This window comes from Ictidomys tridecemlineatus, chromosome 7 (assembly GCF_052094955.1).
Source record: "Ictidomys tridecemlineatus isolate mIctTri1 chromosome 7, mIctTri1.hap1, whole genome shotgun sequence".
Classification (NCBI taxonomy): domain Eukaryota; kingdom Metazoa; phylum Chordata; class Mammalia; order Rodentia; family Sciuridae; genus Ictidomys; species Ictidomys tridecemlineatus.
The window spans coordinates 40,694,376-40,720,333 of NC_135483.1; the positions used below are offsets into that span (position 1 = coordinate 40,694,376).

At 38.0% G+C, this 25,958-nt stretch overlaps 1 protein-coding gene and 1 long non-coding RNA gene across 3 annotated transcripts in view; one reads left to right on the plus strand and one right to left on the minus strand.

Annotated features, from left to right (window-relative positions):
* Positions 1–25,958, minus strand: part of LOC144365453 (uncharacterized) — a 54,087-nt gene that overhangs the window by 21,388 nt on the left and 6,741 nt on the right. The window lies entirely within an intron of this gene.
* Positions 1–25,958, plus strand: part of Cdh17 (cadherin 17) — a 64,423-nt gene that overhangs the window by 19,151 nt on the left and 19,314 nt on the right. The window contains exons 4-12 of one of the 2 annotated variants that reach the window (XM_040293857.2): positions 10,718–10,852; positions 11,672–11,810; positions 14,747–14,905; positions 15,002–15,201; positions 17,450–17,581; positions 17,901–18,051; positions 19,892–20,107; positions 23,362–23,438; positions 25,343–25,534. In XM_040293857.2, coding sequence (XP_040149791.2) covers positions 10,718–10,852; positions 11,672–11,810; positions 14,747–14,905; positions 15,002–15,201; positions 17,450–17,581; positions 17,901–18,051; positions 19,892–20,107; positions 23,362–23,438; positions 25,343–25,534 — 1,401 coding nt within the window. Of the gene's footprint in view, positions 1–10,717; positions 10,853–11,671; positions 11,811–14,746; positions 14,906–15,001; positions 15,202–17,449; positions 17,582–17,900; positions 18,052–19,891; positions 20,108–23,361; positions 23,439–25,342; positions 25,535–25,958 lie in introns of those variants that run through there. The other variant, XM_078016914.1, reaches the window with a different exon arrangement.

Here is a 25,958-nt window from a genome sequence, read left to right on the forward strand (position 1 = left end):
TATTGGTTCTCTGTCTTCTTTAGTGAAATGTCTATTTGAATCATTTGCCTACTTAGTTGTATCATTTTGTCTTTGTTGTTGTTGTAGGAGTTCTTTGTATATTCTGAGAATCTGTATACAAGTCTTCCCCTCTCAGATATGTTTTGCAAATATTTTCTCATATTCTGTAGTTTTTTGTTTTAAACCTCCTACTCTTTCTCCTTTTGTGCAATTCTGGGGATCAAACTCGGGTTCTTGAATATGCCAGGCAAGTCCTCTACTTCTAAGCCATGCCCCTAACCCTATTTTTTTACTTTATTGATAGTGTCCTTTGAAACACAAAATGCATTTAATTTTGATGAAGTCTCATTTATTTTTTTAATTTTCGTTGTTTGTGTTTTTGAGATCAGATCTTAGAAAACTTTGCCTCATTCACGGCCATGAAATTTTATATATTCTTCTTATGTTTTATAGTTTTATATTTAGGGTCTTTGAAGCATTTCGATTAAGTTTTTGTGTATGTTATGGGATAGGGATACAGTTTCATTCTTCTGCATGAGGATATCCAATTGTTTCAGTACCATTGGTTGAAAATACGATTCTCATGAATTGTAATGCATTATATTGTTATATATAACAAATTAAAATTGAAAAAAGAAAATAAGATTTTTTTCCCTAATCTCACCCCCCTCGGCTGATAATGAAATTGGATGACCACAGTTGTAAAGTTTTGTTTCTGGACTCCCATTTATTGCATTGATCTTTTTGTCTGCCTTAAATACCACAGTATCTTATACGGTAGCTTTATATTACATTTGGAAATCAGGTAGTGTTAAGTTCTACAACTTTTTTTTTTTAATCTTCAGGATTGTTTGGTCTATTCTGGGTCCCTTGCATTTGTATATGAATGTTAGGATCAGTTTGTCAATTCTACAAACAAAGCAGCTATAATTTTGATAGGAATTGTGCTGAATCCCCAGGTCAACTTGGGCAGTATTGCCATCTTCACATTAAAACTTCCAATCTGTCAACATGGGATGTATTCTATTTGCTTAGATCTTTTAATTTTCAACAATATTTTCTTGTTTTCATTTTACAAGCAAATTACAATTTGTCTTTCATTACATTGATTCTGATGTCGCTCTTTTTTATCCTATTTTAAATGGCATTTAAGAAGTATTGTCAGGTTGCTCTTTACTGGTGTGTTAAAGAGATAATTGACTTTTATATATAGATCCTTTAACTTATACCATTACAGGATTTACAGAATTTGTTTTAGCTATTACCTATAAGAGTCCCCCACCCAAGCAGTTAGGATTTTCCATAGATAAAACTTGCTGTTCACAGAAGACAATCTTATTTTTTTCTGTCTAATCTAGATGCATTTTCTGTCTCTTTCTTGCTAATTTCCCTTGCTGGTACCTCCAGCACAATGTTAAATTGACATGGAAAGATTGAACTTTCTTGCTAGTTCTTAATATTATGGGTAAGGCTTTTAGTATTTCACCATTAAGTAGGATGTTAGCCAGGAGTTTTTTTTTTTAAATGACCTCTATCTTCTATTCCTAGTATATTGTGTATTGAATATATTTTTAATGAAAGGATGTTGGATTTTATCAAATGATTTTCTGCCTCTTTGGAGATATTTGTCTGGGTTTTGTCTTTTAGTCTATTAATACAAAGAATTATATTGGTTGATTTTCATATACGGAGCCAGCCATCCACCTGGTTATTATATATAATCCTTTTTCAAACTGCTGAATTCAGTTTGCTAGAATTTTATTAAAAAATTTGGTGTCTACATCGAGGAAAGAAAATTTCAGACCAATATCCCTGATGAACATAGATGCAAAAATTCTTAATAAAATACTGATAAATTGCATACAAAAACACATTAAAAAAGAGTGTCCCATGATCAAGTGGAGTTCATCTCCAGGGATACAAGTTTGGTTCAACATATGAAAATCAATGAATGTAATAATCCCATCAATAGACTTAAAGACAAGAATCAGATGGTTTCCGAAATAGATTCAGAAAAAGCATTTGGCAAAATTCATCATCCATTCATGTTCAAAACACCAGGAAAAACTAGGGATAGAAGGTATATACCGAACATTGTAAAAGCTGTAAATACTAAACCTAACGTTAACATCTTTCTAAATGGAGAAAAAAGTGAAAGCATTCCCTATAAGAACTCAGACATGGATGCCTTCTCTTATCACTTCTCTTCGACATAGTCCTGGAAACTCTAGCCAGAGCAATTAGAAGAAAGAAATTAAAGGGATTATGAATAGGAAACGAACTCAAACTCAAACTATCTCTATTTGCTGACAACATGATTCTATATTTAGAAGACTCAAACTCCACCAGAAAACTTCCAGAGTTCACAAATGAATTTAGCAAATTAGCAGGATATAAAATTAACACACATAAATCAATTGCATTCCTATACATTAAATGAATCAAATGAAAGAGAAATTAGGAAAACTATCCCACTCACAATAGCCTGGAAAAAATATTTGGGAATCAATCTAACAAAAGAGGTGAAAGACATCTACAATGAAAACTACAGAACTCTAAAGAAAGAAATTGAAGAAGACCTTAGAATGTGGAAAGATCTCCTGTGTTCTTAGATAGACAGAATTAATATTGTTAAAATAGCCATACTACCAAAAAGTGCTGTACAGATTTAATGCAATTCCTATTAAGGTTCTGATGATGGTCTTCATAGAAATAGAAAAAGCAGTCATGAAACTTATTTGGAAAAATAAGAGGCCCAGAATAGCCAAAGCAATCCTTGAGAAAAGTTGAAACGGGAGGCATCACAATACCAGACCTTAAATTATACTACAGAAATATAGTAACAAAATGGCATAGTATTGGCACCAAAACAAAGACCAATGGTATAGAAGACATAGGGAAAACCCTGCATAAAAACAGTTATCCTATACTAGGCAAAAGTTCCATAAACATACATTGGAGAACAAATGGTGCTAATAAATCTGAAAATTCATATGTAACGTGAAATCGGACCCCTATCTTTCACCTTGCGTAAAACTTAAAGTAGATCAAGGACCTATGCATTAGAGACCCTTAGGAACCAAATTCCTCAAGAAAACTCCCAAAGTGCAAGAAGTAAAATCAAGAATTAATAAATGGGATAAAAGCAAACTAAAAGGCTTCTTCACAGCAAAAGAAACAATCAAGAATGTGAAGAGAGAGCCTACAGAATGGGAGAAAATCTTTGCCACCTGCACCTTAGAGCATTAATCTCAAGGATATATAAAGAACTAAAATTTAACACCAAAATACAAATAACCCAATCAATAAATGGACTAAGGAATAGACACTTCATAGAAAAATATGATCAGTTAATATATTAAAAATGTTTAACATCTTTAGCAATTAAAGAAATGCAAATTAAATCTACAGTGAGATTCCATCTCCAGTCAGAATGGCAATTATGAGTCCAAGTAACAATAAATGTTGGCGAGGATATGGGGAAAAGGATACACTCATACATTGCTGGTGGGACTGCAAATTGGTACAACCACTCTGGAATGCAGTATGGAGATTCCTCAGAAAATTGGGAATGGAACCATCATTTGACTCAGTTATCCTATTCCTCAGCATATTACCAAAGGACTTAAAATCGGCATACTACAATGATGTGGTCAATATTTATGTAGCAGTTTAATTCACAATAGCTAAACTATAAAACCAACTTATATGCCCTTCAACAGATGAATGGATAAAGAAAACGTGGTTCATGTACACAATGGAATATTACTCAGCTTAGAAGAATGAAATTATGGCATTTTCCAGTAAATGGATGGAACAGGAGACTATCATGCCAAATGAAATAAGCCAATCTCCCCAAATCCAAAGGCTGAATGTCTTCTGATAGGTGGGATGCTGACTCACAATAGGCTGGGACGGAAGGAGTGGAGGTTTACCAGATTCGAAAGGGATAGTGGAGGGTGGAGGGAGGGATGGAGGAGGTTGGGAATTGGAAAGACAATAGAATGATTGGACATAACATTCCTATGTTCATATATGAAGGTTTGGTACACTGGTTCTTATTGTTTTCATTTATCTCAAAGTGTTTTCTTTGGATTTCTTCTTAGACCTGTTGATTATTAGAACATATTATTTTCATGACCAGTGTAACTCTACATTATGTACAACCACAAAAATGGGAAGTTACTCTAAGCATACATAATATGTCAAAATACATTCTATTGTCATGTATAACTAAAAGGAACAAATAAATTTTAAAAATTCAGTGTTTATATTCATAAGAATACTGAAGTTTTCTTGAGTTGCCTTTTTCCAGTTTGGGTATTAGGATAATACTGGACTGCGGTAGGAAATATTTCTTTTCTGGTTTTTGGAAGAATTTGTGAAGGTTTAGTGTTACTTTTTACTTGTTAGGTATGATTCACCAGTGAAAGCTTCTGATGTAGTCTTTTTTTTGTGAAATTTTTTGATTACTAATTCATCCTCTTGTTCTGTTCATTAAAAAGAACAAGATTTCTTCATTGATTATTAGAACATACTATTTCCACAGATGTGTGAATTCCTCAAATTTCATTCTATTATTGATTTCTGATTTCATTGCATTGTGTAAGAGACCCTACTTTGTATAACTTCAATTCTTTTAAACTTGAGACTTGTCTGTGGTCTAACATAAGATCTACTCTGGAGAATATTCAATATAATCAGCCTTTAGTGGAAGAAATATTCTATAGGTATCTTTTAGCTTCCAACTGGCTTAGAGTTCAAATCTTCTATTTTTTAAATTGTATACCTTATTACAAATGAAAATTTGAAATCCTCAATGATTACTCTTGAATCAACGGTCTGTCTTGTTTTTGGGGGTGTGTGTGTGTAGGCACATATGTTCATAATCATTGATTTTTTTCTGATATATTGACCCTGTGTCATTAGTAAATGTCATTTTTTTCCTTCCACATATTTTTATTGGGGCATTCTAGTTGTACATAATGATAGGATTTGTTACATATTAGTACATGTACACACTATAACAATATAATTTGACCCATATCGCTCCCAGCAGTTCCCCCTTGAATATCATTTTTAAAATCTATTTTGTCTGATAGTAAGTAGTAGAGCTTGATTTTATCCTTACTTTGAACAATAGTTTTGTTGGATTTATAAACGTTACTTGGCAGTCTTCCTCTTGAAGCACTTAGACTATGTCAGTGCACTGCCTTCTTGCCTTAATGAGAAACTCTTAATTTTATTGAGGAACCCCTGTGATGAGTCTATGCACATTTGAGATTTTTTCCTGCTGCTTTCAAGATTTTCTTTCAAATGTTTGATTAGGATGTGTCTAGAATTGGGACCCTTTCAGTTTATCTTACTTGAAGTTTATTGATCTTCTTGGGCATGTAGATTAGTGTTTTCTTCAAATATGGAACGTTTTCCATCATTTCATCTTCAAATGATCTTTCTTCCCCTTTTATGTTTCCTTTCCTCGTAGGACTCTTATTAAGCATGTGTGTTTGCTTGATGGTGTTCTACTGGTCTCTGGGGCTCTATTAATTTTATTCTTTTGTCTTTCTGTGCTTCAGGGTAGATAATCTACTTAAGTTGACAGATTCTTCTGTTAGCTCAAAGCTGCTTTCAAGCCCCCTCAAAGAGAATTTTCATTTCAGTGAATGTACTTATCATCTCCAAAAAATATTTTTTTTAAAAAAAGAATTTCTATATCTTTATTGACATTCTCTATTTGGTGAGACATTGCTTACATTCTTTTTAATGCTTTTATTAGTACAATATAGTTATGTATTAATAGCTGGGTTTACTTTGACATAGTCACACATGTATAAAATTTAATTTGCTCCCTTTCAGGTCCCACGTCCTCTTCTTTCCATCCCCTCTCCCCTCCCCTTTACTTTATTCACTTTCCTTTACTCAGTTGGTCTTCCTTCTATTTATCTACTTATTTTTAATTTCTGCTTTATAGATATGCACAGGACAGGAGTTCACTGTGGTATATTTATACATGCACATAGCATAATTTTGTCAAATGCATTCCACATTTCTTTCCCTTTCTCATCCTCCTTCCTTCCCCTTCCATTTCCTCCTCCTCCTCCATGGTCTTCCCTCTCTCCATAGGGTATTCTATCCTCATCCATCCCCCACACTGCTTTTCCCTCTTATTTTACTCTGTCTTCTACAAATGAGAGAAAACATTCAACACCTGATTTTCTGAGTCTCACTTCAGTTGGCATCATTCTCTGTTTCCATCCATTCACTAGCAACTGCCCTAATTTCATTCTTATTCATGGCTGAGTAAAAATCCATTGTGTGTGTGTGTATATGACACATTTTCTAAATCCATCTATTGAAGGGCACCTGAGCTGGTTCCATAACTTGACTATTGTGAATTGCACTGCTGTAAACAGAAATGTGGCTGTGCTGCTATTGTATGCTATTTTGGTTCTTTTGGGGAAATACCAAGGAATAGGATGGCTGGGTCATCTGGTGCTTTCATTTCTCGTTTTTTTGGTTTTTTTTTTTTTTTTTTTTTAGGAATCTCCACACTGCTTTCCAGAGTGGTTGTACTAATTTGCAATCCCACTAACAATGTATGAGCATACCTTTTATCCCACATCCTTGCCCATTTATGATTTATATTTTTGATGATTGCTGTTCTAATTGGAGTGAGATGAAATCTCAATGTAGTTTTGATGTACATTTTCCTGATTGCAGGAAGGTTGAACATTTTTTTCATATGTTTGATCATTTGTATTTCTTTTTTTGAGAAGTGTGTGCAGTTATTTTGCTCATATTGATTGGGTTATTTGTTCTTCAATGTTAAGCTTTTTGAGTTCTTCATATATTCTAGACATTAATCTCCTGTGAGAGGAGTAGCTGGTACATTTTCTCTCTTCACATTCTTAATTTCTTTTGCTGTGCAGAAGTTTGTAAGTTTGAAGCTATGCCACTTATTGGTTCTTGGTTTTATTTATTTATTTATTTATTTTGAGTATTAGGGGTCTTGTTAAGGAAGTCACTACCTATGGCAATATGTTGGAGTGTTGACCCTCTGTTTTCTTCTAGCAGTTCAAGGTTTCTGGTCTAATTCTGAAGTCTTTGATCAACTTTGACTTGACTTTTATGCAGATAGGTCTAGTTTCATTCTTCTACATGTAAATATTTGTTTTTTCCAGCACCATTTATTTAAAAGGCTGTCTTTTCTTCAGCATATATTTTTGGCAAGTGTCAGATACCTGTAACCACGGAGTCTGCCTGTGTGTCTTCTATTCTGTTGGTCTTCATGTCTATTTTGATGCCAATGCCATACTATTTTTGTTATAGCTCTGTGTTATTACTGAGATCAGATATTGTGATACCTCCAATATCACTCTTCTTAGGATTTCTTTGGGTATTCTGGGAACTTTGTTTTTCCAAATTTTAGGGACTTTTCCCCATAGTTCTGCGAAGAATGTTATTGGTATTTTGATGGGGATTGCATTGGATATATATAATGCTTTTGGCAGTATGGTAATTAATTCTGCATATTCAGGAACATGGAAGGTCTTTCCAAATTTTCTAAGATGGTCTTCAATTTCTTTCTTCAGCATTCTATAGTTTTAATTGTAGAGGTCTTTCACCTCCTTAGTTAGATTAATTCTCAAGTATTTTTAAAATTAATGTGAATGCAGTAGTTTTCAGATTAATTCTCAAGTATTTTTAAAATTAATGTGAATGCAGTAGTTTTCCTGATTTCTTTCTTAGCAGAATCACTATTTGAGTATAGGAAAATTACTAATTTATGAATGTTGACATTATGTCCTACTACTTTGCTGAATTTATTAGCTCTAGAAGTGGATTTTTTGGGGGGTCTTCTACATATAGGATCATGTCATCAGCAGATAATTTGACTTCATCTCTTTGTTTTTTTCTCTAATTGCTCTGGCTAGAGTTTCAAGAACTATATTGAGTATGAATGGTGAGAGTGGACATCCTTTTGTTGTTCCAGATTTTAGAGGAAATGCTTTCATAATTTTTAGGTTCAGTATGGCTTTGGATTGGTCTCTTTATAATTTCTAGGTGAATGCCCTAATTTCTCCAGCATTCTAGCATAAATGGGTGCTGGATTTTATCAAAGGCTTTTTCTGCATCAATTGAAATTTGATCACATGCTTCTTGTCCTTAATTCCACTTTTTTGGTGAATTACATTTATTGATTGGCAGATGTTGAACCAAGACTGCATCCCTGGGATGAAATCCATTTGATCATGGTATCCTATCTTCTTGATGTGTTTTTGAATCTGGTTTGTGAATATTTTATTAGAATTGATGTGCATCAGGGATATTGATCTGTAGTTCTCATGCTTTCTATTTTGGCTCTTTAAAGAGTTTTTTTTTTTTTTTAAGTTTTGAACTTATTTAAAATAAATGATTTGAAGTGTTTATTTAATAAATCCAACATCTGAGTTTTCTTAGGGATTATTTATATAATTTATCTTTAATATATGGACGTTTACTTATAACTTGCTGAAAATTTGGCATTTTAAATAGTATAATTTAGCAACTCTAGAAATCATCTCTCTTCCTTTTAAGAATTGTTATTGCTTGTTTAGTGACTTTCATAAACAAATTCTGTGATGGGTGGCCACTGAAGTCTCTGCTCAGTTAGCATAGCATCCAGTTAATGTCCAGATACAGATTACCTTAGGTGCTTTGCACCAATACATCTCTAATCCTTACCAAGGGCCACTGGTCCATGTTGGGCACAGTTTGTCATCAGTTTATAACTCTGCCTTACCCTTCACATCCTTCTCACGTAGAGCCTCAAAGTCAGCCAAAGATGAGGGAGAGGGCCTTCTCGGGACCTTCCTGGACATGTTCACAGCCCTGCTCATGAATGTGACCTTCTAGATTCCTAGGAACAAATCAGAGATTTTCAATTTTCTATGGATAGCTTTCCTCTCAGCTTTTCCTTTGAAATTTTTAGTTGATTTCTTACTTGCTTCAGTTGTTATCACAGAATCAGGCAGCTACAATGTTAAACAATAGCTGATGATTCTTTTCACCAAATGCCCCTGGGGAAAAAAAAATCACAGTCGGAAAGCTCTGAGTCAAGTCCAATAAAGACAGGCCTTGTAAGTGCTTCCGGGAGCTGCCTGACAGGTGAGATGATGAAGTTCTCTGTTGGGTTTTGGGAAGCTCCACGCCCCTTCTGCCTGCTCTATGGTACTGTAGTTATAAAGTTGCTGATTTTCAAGGGCACTTCAGGTTTTAGGAAAGCACAAAGGGATTAGAATCAAGTTTCGTGGTAGTTTGCCTTGCCTTATTGATATTCAAGAGTTTTTTTTTCTTATAAACATGCCTTGGATTTCACAAGCATTGGTTAATTCCTGTGGTTCTGAGAAAGTTGATATTTATAGTATTTGTCAGTGTGCCCACTGCTTTTATGGAGGAGTGGTTTTGTGCCAGCCTTGGTGCCATCTCTTCCACTGATGTCTGCATCTTTAAACACAAATTAACACTTTTGTCTATTAACTAAATATAATACCAATAAGAAGATATGCACAAAAATCTCTTTACCCATAATATTACTCACAAACACACCGAGTATTGTATTTTTTAAAACTTCCATTTTTTGCCCACTGACATGAATATTTTTGGTACTGTTACAGCCCTTATGTTTTACCCTTATGTCTTCTGATACTTTGCATCATGTCATTGTTTCTTATTTGTCTTCATAACGAACCTCTTAATGATTAATATTCTATCAAGTTTGTTATAATAATAATTTCATTCTCTTTTTTTACCCTTTAAAGTTTTCAACCTTACCCAGTATCAGAAATAATGATATTATTATTATTAGTAATAGTATTCTATATACTTATACGACAAGTATATAGAATTTATCTTAAGGAATATTTGAAAACAGTAAAGTTTACTATCAAAGGCTACAAATATTTTATGCTTCAAGTTATTTCTAAGAGCATTATGTGAATTATATTTCCATCAATGTGTTTTATTTATAGCCTTATTAACACTGGCATGATTATAAAATTTATTAATATATAATATATTTGGAATTATTAAGGAGGATAAAAAATGTTTTTAAAATTTTATGTAAAGTTTCTATTTTTGTAGTCTTTAAAGGTTATATAGCTATCACATGAATAGTGGCTGTTTTTTTTAATTTCTGAAAAAGAAAAGAGGCCATGTAGCATAGTATTAAGTTGAAGCCACTTATGAATTCCTCCCTGAATATTAACATGTTTCTTAATTTTGTCACAAGTTTAAGAAGTACTAAATGACATTTTTACTCTAATGCTACCTTTGAAAATGTTTCTGATGTAATATTATAGCTTTCAGATATTCCATGAAAAATATCCTTTAACCTCATTAATGCTTTAATAATCCAATAATTATTATATTAATTAATAAATTAATTGTTAATAAATCAAGTATTTTAACAAATATCAATCATTCAAATAATTATCAATTAATTCTGCTTTAAAGTATTAATGACTTTTGTCAATGTATTGAGTTATATATTGTTTTCTGAGGAAAACATATTTTGAATCGTTACATAATTAATGCATAAGCACAATCTTAGACTGATAACTATTAAGGATTTCTTAGTGATTACATGAATGAAAAGTCTGCTTGAAAGTGGTGAATTTCTGGAAATTCCACAACATCATTTTTTCTTGCAACCTAATCTGTTTTTGCTTTCTTCCAGTTTAAGGCCAATCCTCCTGCAGTGAGTTTTGAACTAACTGGGGAAACGGACAACATATTTATGATACAATCAGATGGACTTCTGTATTATGTTAGAGCACTGGACAGGGAAACGAGAGCTACTCACCACCTCCAGGTAAACTGAGACCAGATGAAGGGCTCTAACTCTAACCTCTGCAGCACCCTTCATCCTGGGAATCTCACTGGTACCTCATCCCTGCATCCGTGACAACTCTTCTGACGATAGTAGCATACTTTGTGAACCTCATATCACCATTTTTTTTTTTTAACCAACTATACCGGAAGTAGTTTGTTGACCAAAGTAACTCAATTTATGTAGCTAAGACCCTCAAATGACCTCCTCATGAAGGCCCTGTTCGGGCACCGGGGCCCAAACCAAGCCAGTGTTGCACTGATGTCTACCTGCAGCTATTGGGTGGGCCCTAGACTCACAGCTTAGTCGGCCTCCATGCTGGGATGGAGCTCCTTTGGCCTTGGAGAAAGCAGAAGGAACTCGGGGTCTCCAAAGACCCTGATCTTTCTTTTTCCACCATATTTTTCATGGTTGGTATCTGAATACCTAGGACAGCAAGTTAACTGGAAAAAGAGCAAGCCCATAGCCTCCTCTGGGCACCTTCTAAAATGGCTGTGCTTTGGAGGCCACCATAACAGCTCTGTAAGAAGACGTGCACTTCAGAGGCTCAAAGGGTTCTCCTTTCACCACTTGGAGTCATTTAGAACAGAGTATGTCAGTGCCCAGCACACCCCACTGCTAGAAGGCTTCTGAGATTAGCCAGGCTTAACCAACTGGACCTCTCTTTTAGCAGCTATCAATTTGGGTTTTTGTGGGTCCTTCCTTTCCTATTTTCACCAGGCCACTGTAATTTCCTTCAAATGATTTTTGGACAGGTAATGTGATGTCTCATGAAGGTGACTTTCTTTTCCTCAAAATCAGATTTCAGCCCTGGATGCCCAAGGAGCTACAGTGGAGGGCCCAGTCCCCATCACCATAGAAGTGAAGGACATCAACGACAACCGACCCATGTTTCTCCAGTCAAAGTATGAAGGCTCAGTAAGGCAGAACTCTCGCCCAGGTAACAGGCAGGAGCCCGGAGATGTTTGTGGAAAGACATAAGGGGTCAGGTAGAGGAGGCAGCTAATAGTTGCAGCCGACATTCATTAAGCACTTACTGACTTATTTAAATTTCACGTCATCTTTTAGGAGTTGTTTTATTATCCTAGGGTTTCTCGTCTGTCCTTGGCACTACTGACTTTTGGGACTGGATAAGTATTTTTTTTCTTGGTCAGGGGCTATCCTGTGCATCATAGGATGATTAGTAGCCTCTGTGACATCTACCCCCTACATTCCAGTAACACTCCTTCACCCTAAGCTGTGACAATAAAAATGTCTCTAGACAGTGCCAAATGTCCTGGGGGAGGGGAGTAGAACCACTGCTTTATGGTGAACTTGAAGACACTTTAGAGTTCTAGAACACCCTAGAACAATCTGGAGAAGTGAACCCATTCTCCAAGAACCTCCATGATCACAGTCACTGTGGGGTCCCAGTGATGGTTCATTTTTTCCTCTGTGCTCCATTGACCTTCTACCCTTCATTTCCACAGAAGCCCTCCCTAGAGGCATCAGTGCATACAGCAGGCACCAGTGAAGTAACATCCATCAAAAACGGGGCACAAAACAAAGATGAACTTCCAAGTTCTCAGACTCTTGGCTGTGACTCACATCAATTCCACCTTCATGTTAATCTTTTCCTTTTCTCAGTCTTCAGTGCCTACGACTAATAACTTGGGAAGCAAAGTTCCTTCCACTTTTTTACATAGAGCAGTTCACAGTCCCTGTCCCGCATCTCTGAGTTTGCATACCATAGACTGCCATTCAGAATTCTCCATACCTTAATTTTTTTTTCTTTAATAATAAAATCTTCTAGAGAAGTGGTTCTCAAAATTTTTTGTTCCTGGGACTCCTATATTCTCTTGAATTTTTCTGAAGTCTTCAATGAATATTTAGACATGTGGGTTAAATCCAATGTTTTGGTCAGAATTTAACAGCTGTTTCTCTGGGGGACAAAGCCCTGATTTGCGGCATTTGCCAATATCCAGGATATAAAAACTCTCAATCTACCAATGATGCTACTAATTGACTCACAAAATTTTTTATTTATTTTAAAATTTGTTCTAATTATATATGACAGCAGAATGCATTTTGACACATTGTACACAAATGGAGCATAACTTCTCATTCCTCTGACTGTACATGGTACAGAGTCACAGGGGTAGGGTATATAGGGTAATAATGTCTGTTGCATTCTACTGTCCGTCCTATCCCAATAGCCCTATCCCTCTCCTCACTCCACTCTGCACAAAGTTTATTCTTCCCTACTCCCCCTTACCCCCACTATGGATCAGCATCTGCTTATCAGAGAAAGCAACTGGCCTTTGGGTTTTTGGGAGTGGCTTATTTCATTTAGTATGATTTCTCTAGGTCCATCCATTTACCTACAAATGAAATAATTTCATTCTTTTTTAAGGCTGAGTAATATTCCATTGCATATATGTACCACAGTTTCTTTATCCATTCATCTGTTGATAGGCATCTAGGTTGGTTTCATAGTTTAGCTATTGTGAATTGAATTGCTATAAATATGGATGTGGCTTTGTAACTGTAAATGCCAATTTCAAGTCCTTTGGGTATAAACTGAGGAATAGGATAGCTGGGTCAAATGGTGGTTCCCTTCCAAATTTTCTGATGAGTCTCCACACTGCTTTCCAGAGTGGTTGCACCAATTTGTAGTCCCATCAGCAATGGATAAGTGTATCTTTTCCCCACATCCTCGCCAACACTTATTGTATTCTTGGTAATTGCCCTTCTAACTGGAGTGAGATGAAATCTTAGAGTAGTTCTGATTTGCATTTCTCTAGTTGCTAGAGATGACTATCATTTTTCATGTTTGTTGATTGTGTTTTTTTCTGTGAAATGTCTGTTCATTTCCTTGGGCTTTTTTTTTGTGTGTGTAGTGAAGTTTTTTGACTCACAAAATTTTTGAAAGTTCAAAACTGGTTCTTGCAAGGTGATTCCAGTAATTTCACTGGTTACATCTATCAATATTTACTGTATTAGATTTTTAAAAAATTACTAAATAATTTAAAGGAATATTAAGGAACATTTTAATGAAAACTATGTTTTCAAGACAAAAATAATTTAGTAAGAGGAGTGGTATTGTTTTGATCTTTGCAGATTTCTTTGATGGTTGAATTAATAACAAAAACAATTGGGTTATCATAGCTGTTTCAACATTCATTCTGTTGCTACCTGCTATTTTGGTTGAAGTAGTACATGAAAAAAAATTAGTCTTGCACAGATATGTAGTAGGGAAAGAGATGCATATTATAATAGTATTTTCAGATAACTGTGGATCTTCTTTGGTAAAGTATCAAAACTTGAAGTGATGGTTTCCTAAAGATTAGTTGTGGCTGGGCATAGTGGCACATGCCTGTCATCCCAGTGACTCAGGAGGCTGAGGCAGGAGGATCACAAGTTTGAGGCCAGCCTCAGCAATTTACCAAGGCCCTAAACAACTTAGGGAGACCCTGTCCTAAAATTTTTAAAAAGGGCTGGGGAGATAGCTCAGTGGTAAAGTACCTCTGGGTTTAATACCTGCTATGAAAAGAAATTAGTTGCAAAGAAGGATCTGAAACTACATCAGTAAACTCTTTTGTACTCTGTACTCCTTTACATTAAAATCCGTCAACTGATCTTGTGCTTTGAATGGATTTTTACACAGGCAGGAGTTTCAATGCCACAGAATCCTTGAAATAGACTTGGATTCCCAGAATTCCCTGACCTACACTTTGAGAAACCCCTCTTAGGGGAAGGGAGCAGAATAAAAATTCATTTCCCCACGGATATGCATCATGGCCCCCTTTCCCCATGTCTCTGCTTCTTAGGGGGAAAAAAATGGCTACGATGGGTTTGGGTTTCACTTATCTTTTCGGGGTGTGTTTTGTTCAACAGGAAAACCCTTCATGTCTGTCAATGCTACAGACTTGGATGACCCAGCCACTCCCAATGGCCAGCTTTTTTATCAAATTGTCATTCAGCTTCCCAATGTCAACAATGTCATGTACTTTCAGATCGACAACAAAACGGGAGCAATCTCACTTACCCCACAAGGTAAGTCAAGGGATGCTCTCACCAGACCTGAGTCGGAGAAAGGGGCTGTCACCTTCAGAGAGATTTCCTTCTCTCCCCTACTCTTCTCCCCTGTAGGGTCTCAGCAACTGGATCCTGTTAAGAATCCTTCCTACAATCTGGTGGTCTCCGTACAGGACATGGGAGGCCAGACTGAGAATTCCTTCAGTGATACTGCCTCTGTGGACATTAAGGTGAAGGAGAATATTTGGAAAGCACCAGAACCCGTGGAGGTTGAAGAAAACTCGACTGCTCCTCATCCCCTCAAAATCACTCAGGTAGAGCCCAGGGACACCCAGCGCCTCCTACATAAATATCCTTGCTTTGTAGAAACCTACGTACCCCCACGGTCTTCACGGATACACTTCTTAGAGATGTTTTTACAACACATAAAGCACATAGTTTCTGGTCCCAGGCCTCTGGAGTTTATCATCATGGGTAGAAAACTTGGATTCAAATACAAATTTGGACTTTCAGAGAGAACTTCATTCCCCCTCACTTAAAAAAAAAATACACTGGGGCTATTTATTCTTCCCTGTCATTAGTACAGAATATGGGGGCTGCCTTAGAGCAGGTCCCATGTGGTACACACATCATGCACATGCAGAGGGTTTGAATTTGGGATTGCAAATATTTTTAGACAGCTGGTGTTGAATCTTATGGGAAATTCTTTACCCAATAGCCTCATCAGAGGATGAGGGGCAGAGACGGGACTGGCCAAGGGTCAGAGTCATAGCAGGCAGTCTTTCTCCTAGGAGACTCCCTGTTCTGTCTCCTGTTGCTGCTTCTTTCTATTCAAATGCTCCATGGTCCTCCTTCCCACCTCCACGGAGGGGTGCTTACCCTGGGACCCTCCTATCTCAGTTCCTGGAAATCCAGTCTGGATCCCACCAATGTCTGATCTTTTCTGGAAGCCCAGGAGGTTCATGGCATGAGAGCCCTGGGAGAGCCCTGGAGTTGGAAGCAGGTGACTGAAACCAAGTTCTTGTTCCCTTAGTGACTAATCATGAACAAGTCGGGCTCTTCCAACCCCCAACTTCTCATCAATAAAATGGGGGTAATAACACCTCTTGGGGATATTGTAAAGATTCATTGAGGTAGTATTTATAAAAGTAAATGAAAGATGTCAATGTTATGAAGAAGTGCTCATCTGTACTTCCCTGAAGATTTTTTTAAAAATGAGACTATTGTTAAGGGGGTTGAAATAGGATAGCCCATCTCATCATTTCTATTATCTTCCCTAAAAGGGACTTTATTTATTGAATGTTGAATTAACTGTTGTTAACCTCAGAGGGCAAAAAACAAAAGGGATTCTACTTTGCCAACTTAAAAAGCTTGCCAGAACTTATTACCAAGAGGATTTCAGATTCGGGGCCTAAAGTCTGTTTATTATTTAAGTTATTCCCATGAGGATTCATAAATGCTAAAAAGAACTCATGTACTTAGTTGCTCTTGGGGCTTCCAAAGAAAAGAAATTCTGGAGGGCCACACTCTGTTTCCAGGCCCAGAAGAAGTGCTTTGAGTGTTCTGAACCCCATGAAGAAGAGTAGAGAGGCACAGCTCAAGGAAAAAAGTATAGGAAGAACTTTTAGGATATAAAAGGAACTCCCTTTAGAGCTAGGAATATAGTCTTTGGCACAGACCTTGGGTGGGGCTTAAGTAACTAACAAGAGATCAATTTGTCTCCTTGATGGTTTTCCAAGCTGGTCTGAGAGAAGAGTTTCATGTCGAAATTTGAACTGACTCTAAGACCCTGGGTGGGGGGGAAGGGAACAATCTTAATTTTTTTGCACACTAATTTCCTCATCTATAAATGAGGTGTATCAGTGGCCCCTGTTTCATAGGAATGTTTGAAGATTAAATGAGATATACATAAAAGTATTTAGAATTGTGCATGCTATGTGGTAAAGCCTTGATAATTATTAGTAGTAGCGGCAGAATATCTGAAGTGAGGCTCTTCTATAAGCAAGTAGACTGGTCTGTTTATTTTTTGTTAGGTTGTTTGCAGAACAACTGCCCCATCCCCACTTATTTTTAATTACAATTACAGTGGGCAGTTCACTCTAATCCTGAAGACTAAATAGTCAGGGGAGGAGTGTGCCTTTACATATCATTTGTCTTAACTAATTTCAAAGTGTCTCCTATTACTTATCTTCCTTGGTGAGTTTTAGAGGCTCATCATGGGTCATGGTGTGATTCTCAGATAACTACTACAAAGTTCATTTCTGTTTCTTAAACTGATGTTTCATGAAGGTGAAACCTCCATAGTCTAACTTCTAAAAGGAACCACCCACAAACTCTTTGGGGATTTATAACGAATTGCTTTAGAGAAGAAAAATTCTCGGGATTGCTTTTTTTTTTTTTATCCTATTTTAGGTTGAAAATGAAAAGATGGGTATTGGTTACTACAGGAAACTACTGATATACAAAGTTGTCAGAAATTGAGAACCAGAAATTTGTTTATATCCTTTCAAGTTCCCTTGGGTCCAGTGTGTCCTTCCTCACGATTCTCTTTGGGCCCTGTAGGTGCGGTGGAATGAGCCAGGTGCACACTATTCCTTATCTGACAGAGACAAGCTGCCAGTATTCCCATTCTCAATTGACCAAGAAGGAGACATTTATGTGACTCAACCCTTGGACAGAGAAAAAAAGGATTCAGTGAGTAAAATGGGAAGAGTTTCACAGATAAGACAGAGTCCAGCGTCCACTTACCCTTGGGAGCAAGATCCATTTTTCTTAAAAAAAAAAAAAAATAATCTGTGTCCTGGACATACTATTGGCTCTCAAGACATAATAACTTGACAAATTCCCTGCACATCTGACCCATTTTTTTTCCTCCTCTTCATTTCTAAATAAATTGAAAATAAGTGGGGGTGGGGCGGGATGGTCAATGAAATAGAAATGAAACAGCTATTTTCTCTCTTCTTAGAGGGGACAGTGAGGGAGTCTTGTCATAATTCTGACCTTCCTATTGTAGTATACTTTTTACGCCATTGCAAAGGATGAGAACGGAAAACCACTTGCATTCCCACTGGAAATTCATGTGAAAGTTAGAGATATTAATGACAATCCACCAACATGTCCATTTCCGGTGACTGTATTTGAGATCCAGGAGAATGAAGGACTGGGTAAGAGCTGCCCGCCCTGTGTTAACTCTGCCGTCTTTCTCCTCTGTCTGGTAAATGGTGGGTGGGGAGACTTATTTGGCGGTCAGCTGTGGCACAGCACAGAGGCTGAATGCACTGTGAGAGTCACATGGGCATAATAGTTTAGATCAAGCATTGTTCGGAGAGTATTCTTAAGTTGAAGCTTTTATGACTACCATCCCCACTAATGATTACTACCATCTACTATTACTGCTGCCTCCCTGTCGCCATTACCACCTTACCAGTGTCCTGTGTACATCCATAGGATGTGTCATTTGCAAGATTCTTCTACAAATTATCTTATTTGACCTCTAATCAATTAATTTAAAGGACCAAATCTCATCAAGTCTGCTAAAAACTTAAATACTTACACTCAAAGTCAGGTATCCTGAGATAAATGTAAATAATATCAATGGGAATCGGATTTGACTCTTGAGCCTCCTTCTCTAGGCAGCTGATAATTTGGGAGGCTGGCAGAGGGACTGTTAGGATTTCTGGGAGTCCTGGGACATACCTTGTTCATTCCTGCCGTTAGTGTTGATCCCATTGAGTAGGCAGATGTGTCTTGAATGTTCTGACCTGTTGTGCCATGGAAGCTTCAGAGGCTTAAAAGCCCTGTGGCCTCTTGTGACTCATTTCTGGGGCTCTGCTGCTCTGTGGGCAGAGGCTCATGTGCCTGCGGACATTCTCACCATTTCCTTTTGGTCTCTCCACTCCTGTCACCACACACCATTGCCCCAGAGGCTGCTTTCCTGGTGACTTGCTGGCTTCTCCCTCAGCACTCATTTTTGTTTAATTACAGAAGAAGAAAATTTAATTTCTTAAACAGCAATGAAAGATTTCAGCCTATGAGTTACCCTGAATCCAGGATGATTTCATCTCGATATCCTTAACTAGTTACATCAGCAATGACCCTATTTCTAAATAAGGTCCCGTACTGAGGTTTGGGGAGGACATTAATTTTGAGGGTGGAACACGATTACTGCTATCTTTCTGTACATCCTGAAGGGGATGTCTTGAAGAAATGGTGAGGGAGACTCAGAAGTCTGGGAGAGCCAGCAGTTGTCTCCCCAAATTCATATGGTAAAGTTCTAAGCCCAGTGCTTCAGAATGGGGTTATATTTGAAGATAGGTTCTTTTTTTAAAAATTATTATTTGAGGGGGATTAGGGAATGGACCCAAAGGTACTTTACCACTGAGCTACAGCCTTTTTTATTTTGAGACAGGCTCCTTAAGTTCCTGAGGGTCTTGCTAAGTTGCTGAGGCCGGGCTTGAACTTGTGATCCTCCTATCTCAGACTCCCCAGGCACTAGGATTATAGGCTTGTGCCACCACATTCAATCTTGGAGATAGAATATTTAAAGAGAATTAAGGTAAAAGGAGGTCCCTATGGTGGGCCCTAATCCACTAAGACTGGTGTTGTTATAGTAAGAAATTAGGACAGAGATGTTCAGAGGGAAGATGATATGAATGCATGGGGGAAGAGAAAAAAGCCATTTACAAGTCAAGGAGAGAGGAGGCTCAGAAGAAAGCAATCTTGTCAAATCCCTGAACTCAAACTTCCAGGAGTGAGAGAAAATAAATTTCTTTTAAGACATCTAGCCCATGGCAGTTAATGGCAGCCCTGGCTAACTGATAATTAAAGTGTTCAACACACTATACTATGGGAAGGGTTAAGGAACCAAAATAAACCTAAAATCCTTGTCTTTATACCAAAAATCATTTACAGTGTTTTCTAGGAACCTGCTTATCCTGCGAAACCATTTTTAAGTAGAATCCATGGAGTCAGTGTGAATGGATTTCTTCCTTCTCTTCTCCATAGGAAGCAGCATTGGGACCTTTACTGCCAATGACATGGATGAAAAGAACACTATCAATAGTATTTTAAAGTATAAAATTGTGGCACAAACCCCACAAATTCCCACAGATGGACTCTTCTTGGTTGAGGAATATACAGGAAAGCTCCAGTTAGCTAGACAGGCTTTGAAGAAGCAAGATACTCCTCAGTACAACCTAACAGTGGAGGTGTCCGACCCAGGTGAGTATCCATCTGCTGTCATGTGTACAAATACCTGCCTTCTTTCCAGTTCTGATTTGTTGGGTGGCTCCAGTGCCTGGGTATGTTACAGAAGGATGCCATTTAAGAATTCTTTGCTTCCTTTGTGAAATCGTGCAACACAGAGGCGGGTGTTTTCATAAAGGCCAGAGCTCTAGCTCAGGCAACATTGTTGTGTTGTTCTGCATCCTCCAAGAAGCAGACACCAAGATGGGGCTAAATGTACATCCTGAAGGGGATGCCTTTGAGAAGAAATAGAAAGGGAGACTCAGAAATCTGGGAAAGCCAGCAGATTGCAATATAAACCTGACTCTGAATGAAGGAGACAGGGGAGGAAGACTGGGAACACCCTGGGATTCCAAAGTACATTATCTCTAAAAATGAGCCCATCCTCATATCACTGCCTTGCTTAATAACTGGTGGGGCAGCCTGTAGGTAATGAGGCCTTGTTACAAATATAGTGTTGGATTTTGTAGCCTACCAGCGGGGTAATCGTCAATCAATATCCTAGTCATTGGAAGTTCTGTCAGGTACATTTTTACAGCCACCATGATAACAGGAAATTAATTGTATTTTCTAGTTCTTGCCTTCAGACTCCATGGGCTCTGGGATAAAAGTGAGAGGTACTATCTTCTCCTGCTAGCTTCTAGTTGGTCATTTGACAGTGTCAGGAGACTTTCTTCCCTGCTCTTTGTATACTTTCAAAACAAGTGGTTCTTAATACCTGGGTCACAAGGCCTTCTGAGGATCTGATGAAAACTGCATTCTCAAACAATTGTGTGCAAATGCAGAAATACTTATTCAGAGACTCATTTCTGGGATACTCAGACTTCTAGGAGGTTAAAAATCCTTCTTTGAGTTAATTAGCACTGAATTTTAGATTGCCAAGGAATTTAGTAATTATTATGCTGCTAGGCAGCACTGGTTATATAAATAAGGAGGGAAAAAAAAGAGCATTGTTCCACTCTGCACTTCACATCTCTCTCCTTTCCATGGAAGTTGATGTACTGGAAGAGATGTGTAGGTTCCCAGTGCAGAATGTTTGAAACCCAGTAAATTGGCAAGTACTGAAGGTCAAATATTTGTTTAGCACTATGTTAAGAAGTACAACAGAAATCAGTATAGTAAACCATCCGTCTCAATGAAGAAGTGACAATTTTACACTATTATTCATTCTTTCAGCAGTTATCATTTACCTTATTTGAGGTATTGGTCAAGGTATTGAGAGACACAGCTAAAGTAGATCCAGTGTCCTCAAGGAGGGCTCATTCTGGGAGAGAAGATGGATATATGAATCAATCAATCATAAGGAATATATAAGGCAGCTCACAGAGGAGTGACTAAGTGGAGGGAGAGAGCAGAACTTTTCTGCAAGAGTATTATTGAGCTAAGTTTTGAAGGATATGACAAGTTATAAAGATGTGTAAGACTTACCGAGGAGTGGGGATTCCACATGCAAAGACATCAGGTAGTTTGAGATTATTGGAGTATAAAGTAGAAATCAAGTTATAAATTTATTTGTGTGCATGAGTACATCTAGAGAAAACATGGACCAGATTATAATATATTTATATGTAAGTATGTGTATTGATGGAATTAATGCTCAATTGTGTACTATAGATAATTATCTGAGGCTATAATTAACATAGTTTTACATTGATCCAGCAGGGCCATTAAGTGGAAGACCCACTGCTGGCCCAAAGAAAGGTTTTGCAAAGTCAGTGGGCCAGCAAGTTCAGGGCCTTGGAGGGGCCAATGTTGGGGAACTGGCCCCAACTTTAATTGATATTGGTCGTCTTATGATTATTATTAAAGTACTCCTGGCATCCTGTTCCAGTGCATGGAGTGCAAACTCTAGAGTTAGACCACCTGTGTAGTTTAGTCAAGATCTGAGCAGAAAATGGATGGCCTTTTCAAAAGGAGTAACCAAACATTTTAAACAAGGATTATTTATAAAGGTCATGGACAGGGCTAAGGGAAACCAATAGGAGGTGGGAAGGAGGCTTTGACTGATTTGAAGCGTTAGGGGTGAAGGGAGGAAGCTTTCCCTAGGAGCGCAAGACCTTAGTTGGTAGCCAGGAAAGAGGGACACCTCAGTCACTTTCCTCCTGCCCCCTCCCCCCAGTCCTTTGGGGGCTCCCATTGGCAGAACCCAACTGTTACCCGTAGGGCAGTGACATCCACTGATGGTTGATAAGTCAGCCCTGGGGGCTCAGAGCAGGCAGTGCATGGGGAGGACAAAAGCAGCATGTGGATTTGAATCCTGGCCCCACCACTAGTTAGTTGTGTGGCCTTTGGAGGGTTTCCTCATTTCTATATCCCTTGGCTTCCTCCATTTTTAAATGAGAATGATCACAGCAACTCCATCATGAAGTTATTGTAAAGATGAAATGGGTAAAGCAGACACTTAACATGGTGCCTGGTACAGGGATGTCACTAACAATTTGTATTGTGACGAGAACCTCCATTCTGTGCTTATCCACCTTGGGTAGATAAGCTGAGGCACAGAGACACACCCACATTCAAACCTCTGATAAGTGGGATCACAGAACCAGAGGCTTAACCATTATCCAATATGGTATGCTGGGATTGCAGCCCCTAGGAAGAACTTGTCATTTTGCTTCTCCTTCTGGCTCCCTCCTTGGGTATCCCATCCCTACCTTCACTGCATGATGATTTTGGATCTAGGATCAACCTGCTGTCTGACTGGGTCTTTGGCTTGTCAGCTCCACCCCTCAAAGCCTGTGCCACAAGTTATCTCATAGCTTCCTTTGGATAATTGTACCACTTTCTCCCTGACTTGGAGGGGAGGGAGTTGGTGCCCTTGAATCTCCCATCCCAGGGGACAGAGCTGACGTAGCTCAGAACTGCTTCAAGAAGGCTTTCTGGAACGAGAGTTTTACACAGGACACTGAAGACGGCTTGTATTTCACTAGTCAGAAAAGGGAAGCTGCTCTTCCCAGAAAGAACCATCCTCCTCAGGGACAAGCCCTCCCTAGGGTGAGAGCAGGTGGAAGGCGATGGAGAACTTCTGTTTGGTCTTTCTTCAGCGCACACCTCCCATGCCTGCGGGTGCAGGTGGGGAACAGAGAGAGCATCCTCTTTCCACACAAATTGCATGTCAGTTGTGAAATTTTGGCTACGGTTGTCACGTCTCTTGCCAATTTTTCCTTATAGGTTTCTGATTTTAATGCATGATTTGCAATGAAAATTTCTGTGATACGACTGTTTTTCAGATTTCAAGACCTCCTGTTTTGTGCAAATCCATGTCATTGATATCAATGATCAGATTCCCATCTTTGAAAAGTCAGATGTGAGTAGTTGAGACCATTTGTTTTTTCTTTGCTTTGTTCATGTTACTAAATCCTGACTACTGGGATAGAAGCACAGATACTAGTTAAGGAACATATCAGACCTGACAGGTAGCCTTGGTCAATGAACCAGTAATAAACACAGGCACCATCTTTAGTGGAAATCTTCAGGGAACAATAACATTCATTGCTACAGGATCTGGGAACGAATGTTTATAAACTCCAGCCAACAGTTCATTGATTCATTGTTGCTTAAAAACTACAACCACAATCTTTGTCAAACTGATAGGAATTGAGTGGTTGTTTGCCGTTTATTGTTGTAGATTTTGTGTGTGCGCGCACTGGACAATTAGTAGATTATTGGAAGTTCTCAACCAAGCCAAAATTTTTGATTTTTGAGTCAAAAAATTTAATTTTTGGAATACTATTGACTTAACTCACTTTGCAATATTTGGGTAAGAGAAAAGAAGAATTGAATCTCTGGATTAAATGGAAGAAAAAGATGTGCTCGATATTTGCAAGAGTTAGGAGAATTGGGCATAAAGAAGAAAAGCTCAATATAGACATCAAGAAAAATGCAAATCACTGTTTCTTGTCATTAATACAGGCATGAGACTTGCTTTTGATTTTCCCACTGCTTCCCTTCAAAGGAATGTCTGTTTATTTTGAAGGATAGAGATGCCCATTTGGCTAGATTGTTATGTCATGTTTGAAGACAGTTATGAGGTGGCCCAGAGCCTTCTCATGATGTTCATAAATCAAAATGGGGACAAGGCTGTGGCAAAGAAGGGGACTGATGTGTGATGGGGGGTTGGAATGGTAAGAGATGTGACTGAACTCGTCTAAGAGGCAAGGTTAAGCAAGTATAAAATAAAGAACGGGTTTTTTTCTCAGGCTCCATTTTTTGAGCAATTTTTCCTTTCCCAATATTGTGATTTTTCTGCATTTCATGTAGACAATATTATTTAGATTGAAGGTAAAAATTCTGCTCTGGATGTCTCAGAAGCTTAGAAATGCAGATCTGGCTATGGGGAGAGAATATGCTTCCTTCATTGTGGTGGTCCTCCCAGTTACGTCTTTAAGATCAGGAGAGATGATCTGGGGAAGTTTCAGGGGACTTAGGAAATGGTTCACACCAGTGACTAACAGCATCGTCTTTGGAGTTGGAGGCACATGGGTTTGAATCCTGATTCTGGGACTCGCTAGCTGTGTGATCTTGGGTGGGTTTAACCTGTCCAATCCTTTGCTCCTCTGTCAAAGGGAGATAACGTAGCTACCTTTCTTACATTTATCAGGCCCTACTTATGTACCAGATATTCAGTGGCTTTAGATGCATTATTATCTTTCTTAATCCCTACAGCAAGCATGGCAGATTCTATTACTGTCCCCATGAAACTTATGATCAAATTGACACTCAAGGGAGGTAACTTGCTTCAGGTCATTCAGTTAACAAATGGCAAGTTTACCCAATGTCGACTCCTATGTTCAAGCTCTTAAGCTCTACTCCTTGATTAAGAACAAACAATGTATGAAATACATTAAAATAAATTAATGAACAAAATTAATAGATGCAGAGTGCCTGTCACATTGTAGGTACTCGATATTGTAGCCATTTATTATTGCTATTAAAATATCATGACAGTTATTCAACATATTGGGTATCAGAGTGAGATTCTGTCTGGGAATCCTGCCAGTGGGTCTCTGAAATGTACTCTGTACCATGGTTATTGGTTCATGAATATGACTGTTAAAATCAACCACAACATATTCATCAATAGGAAAAGCATGGTTGGTAAATGTCAGTACAAACTATGACTTGTGTCCATTCTGAAATCAGGGACAAGTTTGCCCTTGGGCAACTATGCTTGATGGCCAAGGACATTCTCATTATTTGTTTCTTCTACAGTATGGAAATCTGACTCTCCCTGAAGACACAGCGGTTGGGACCATCATTTTAATCATTCAAGCCACTGATGCTGATGAGCCCTTTACTGGAAGTTCTAAAATCCTGTATCGGATTATACAAGGAGACAGTGAAGGAAGACTGGGGGTTGACACAGACCCCCAAACCAATAGAGGATATGTCACAATCAAAAAGGTAAATGGCCATTTAATGCATTTGTCTTTTTGGTGTTAATTTACTTATGATTGTGTGAAGACATCAGCAAAGGGGACACATTTGCAGTGACCTCTCAGGCATGGTGGTGGACTCTTGGCAGAGTCATTCCTCTCCTCCTTAGTCTACGTGACGGGTTCACGAGATGACTCATTTGTCAGTAGCACTCTGTCATCCAGTATATTTAAGGCCTTCCTTGGGGAGACAGAGAATACTTATAATTAAAAAGGCCCAGAGGTAGAGCAATAGAGAATGTGCAAGAGTGGCTGGCTGGAGGCTGTAAAGGAAGGTTCTAGAGGACAGTTTTGAGCCAGAATAAAGGAAAACTGCAAGTTGAGGCTAATAATAAAGACTAAATGAAATAATTTCACAGAAAATGAACTGAAGCAAAGGGGGAAAAGTGCTA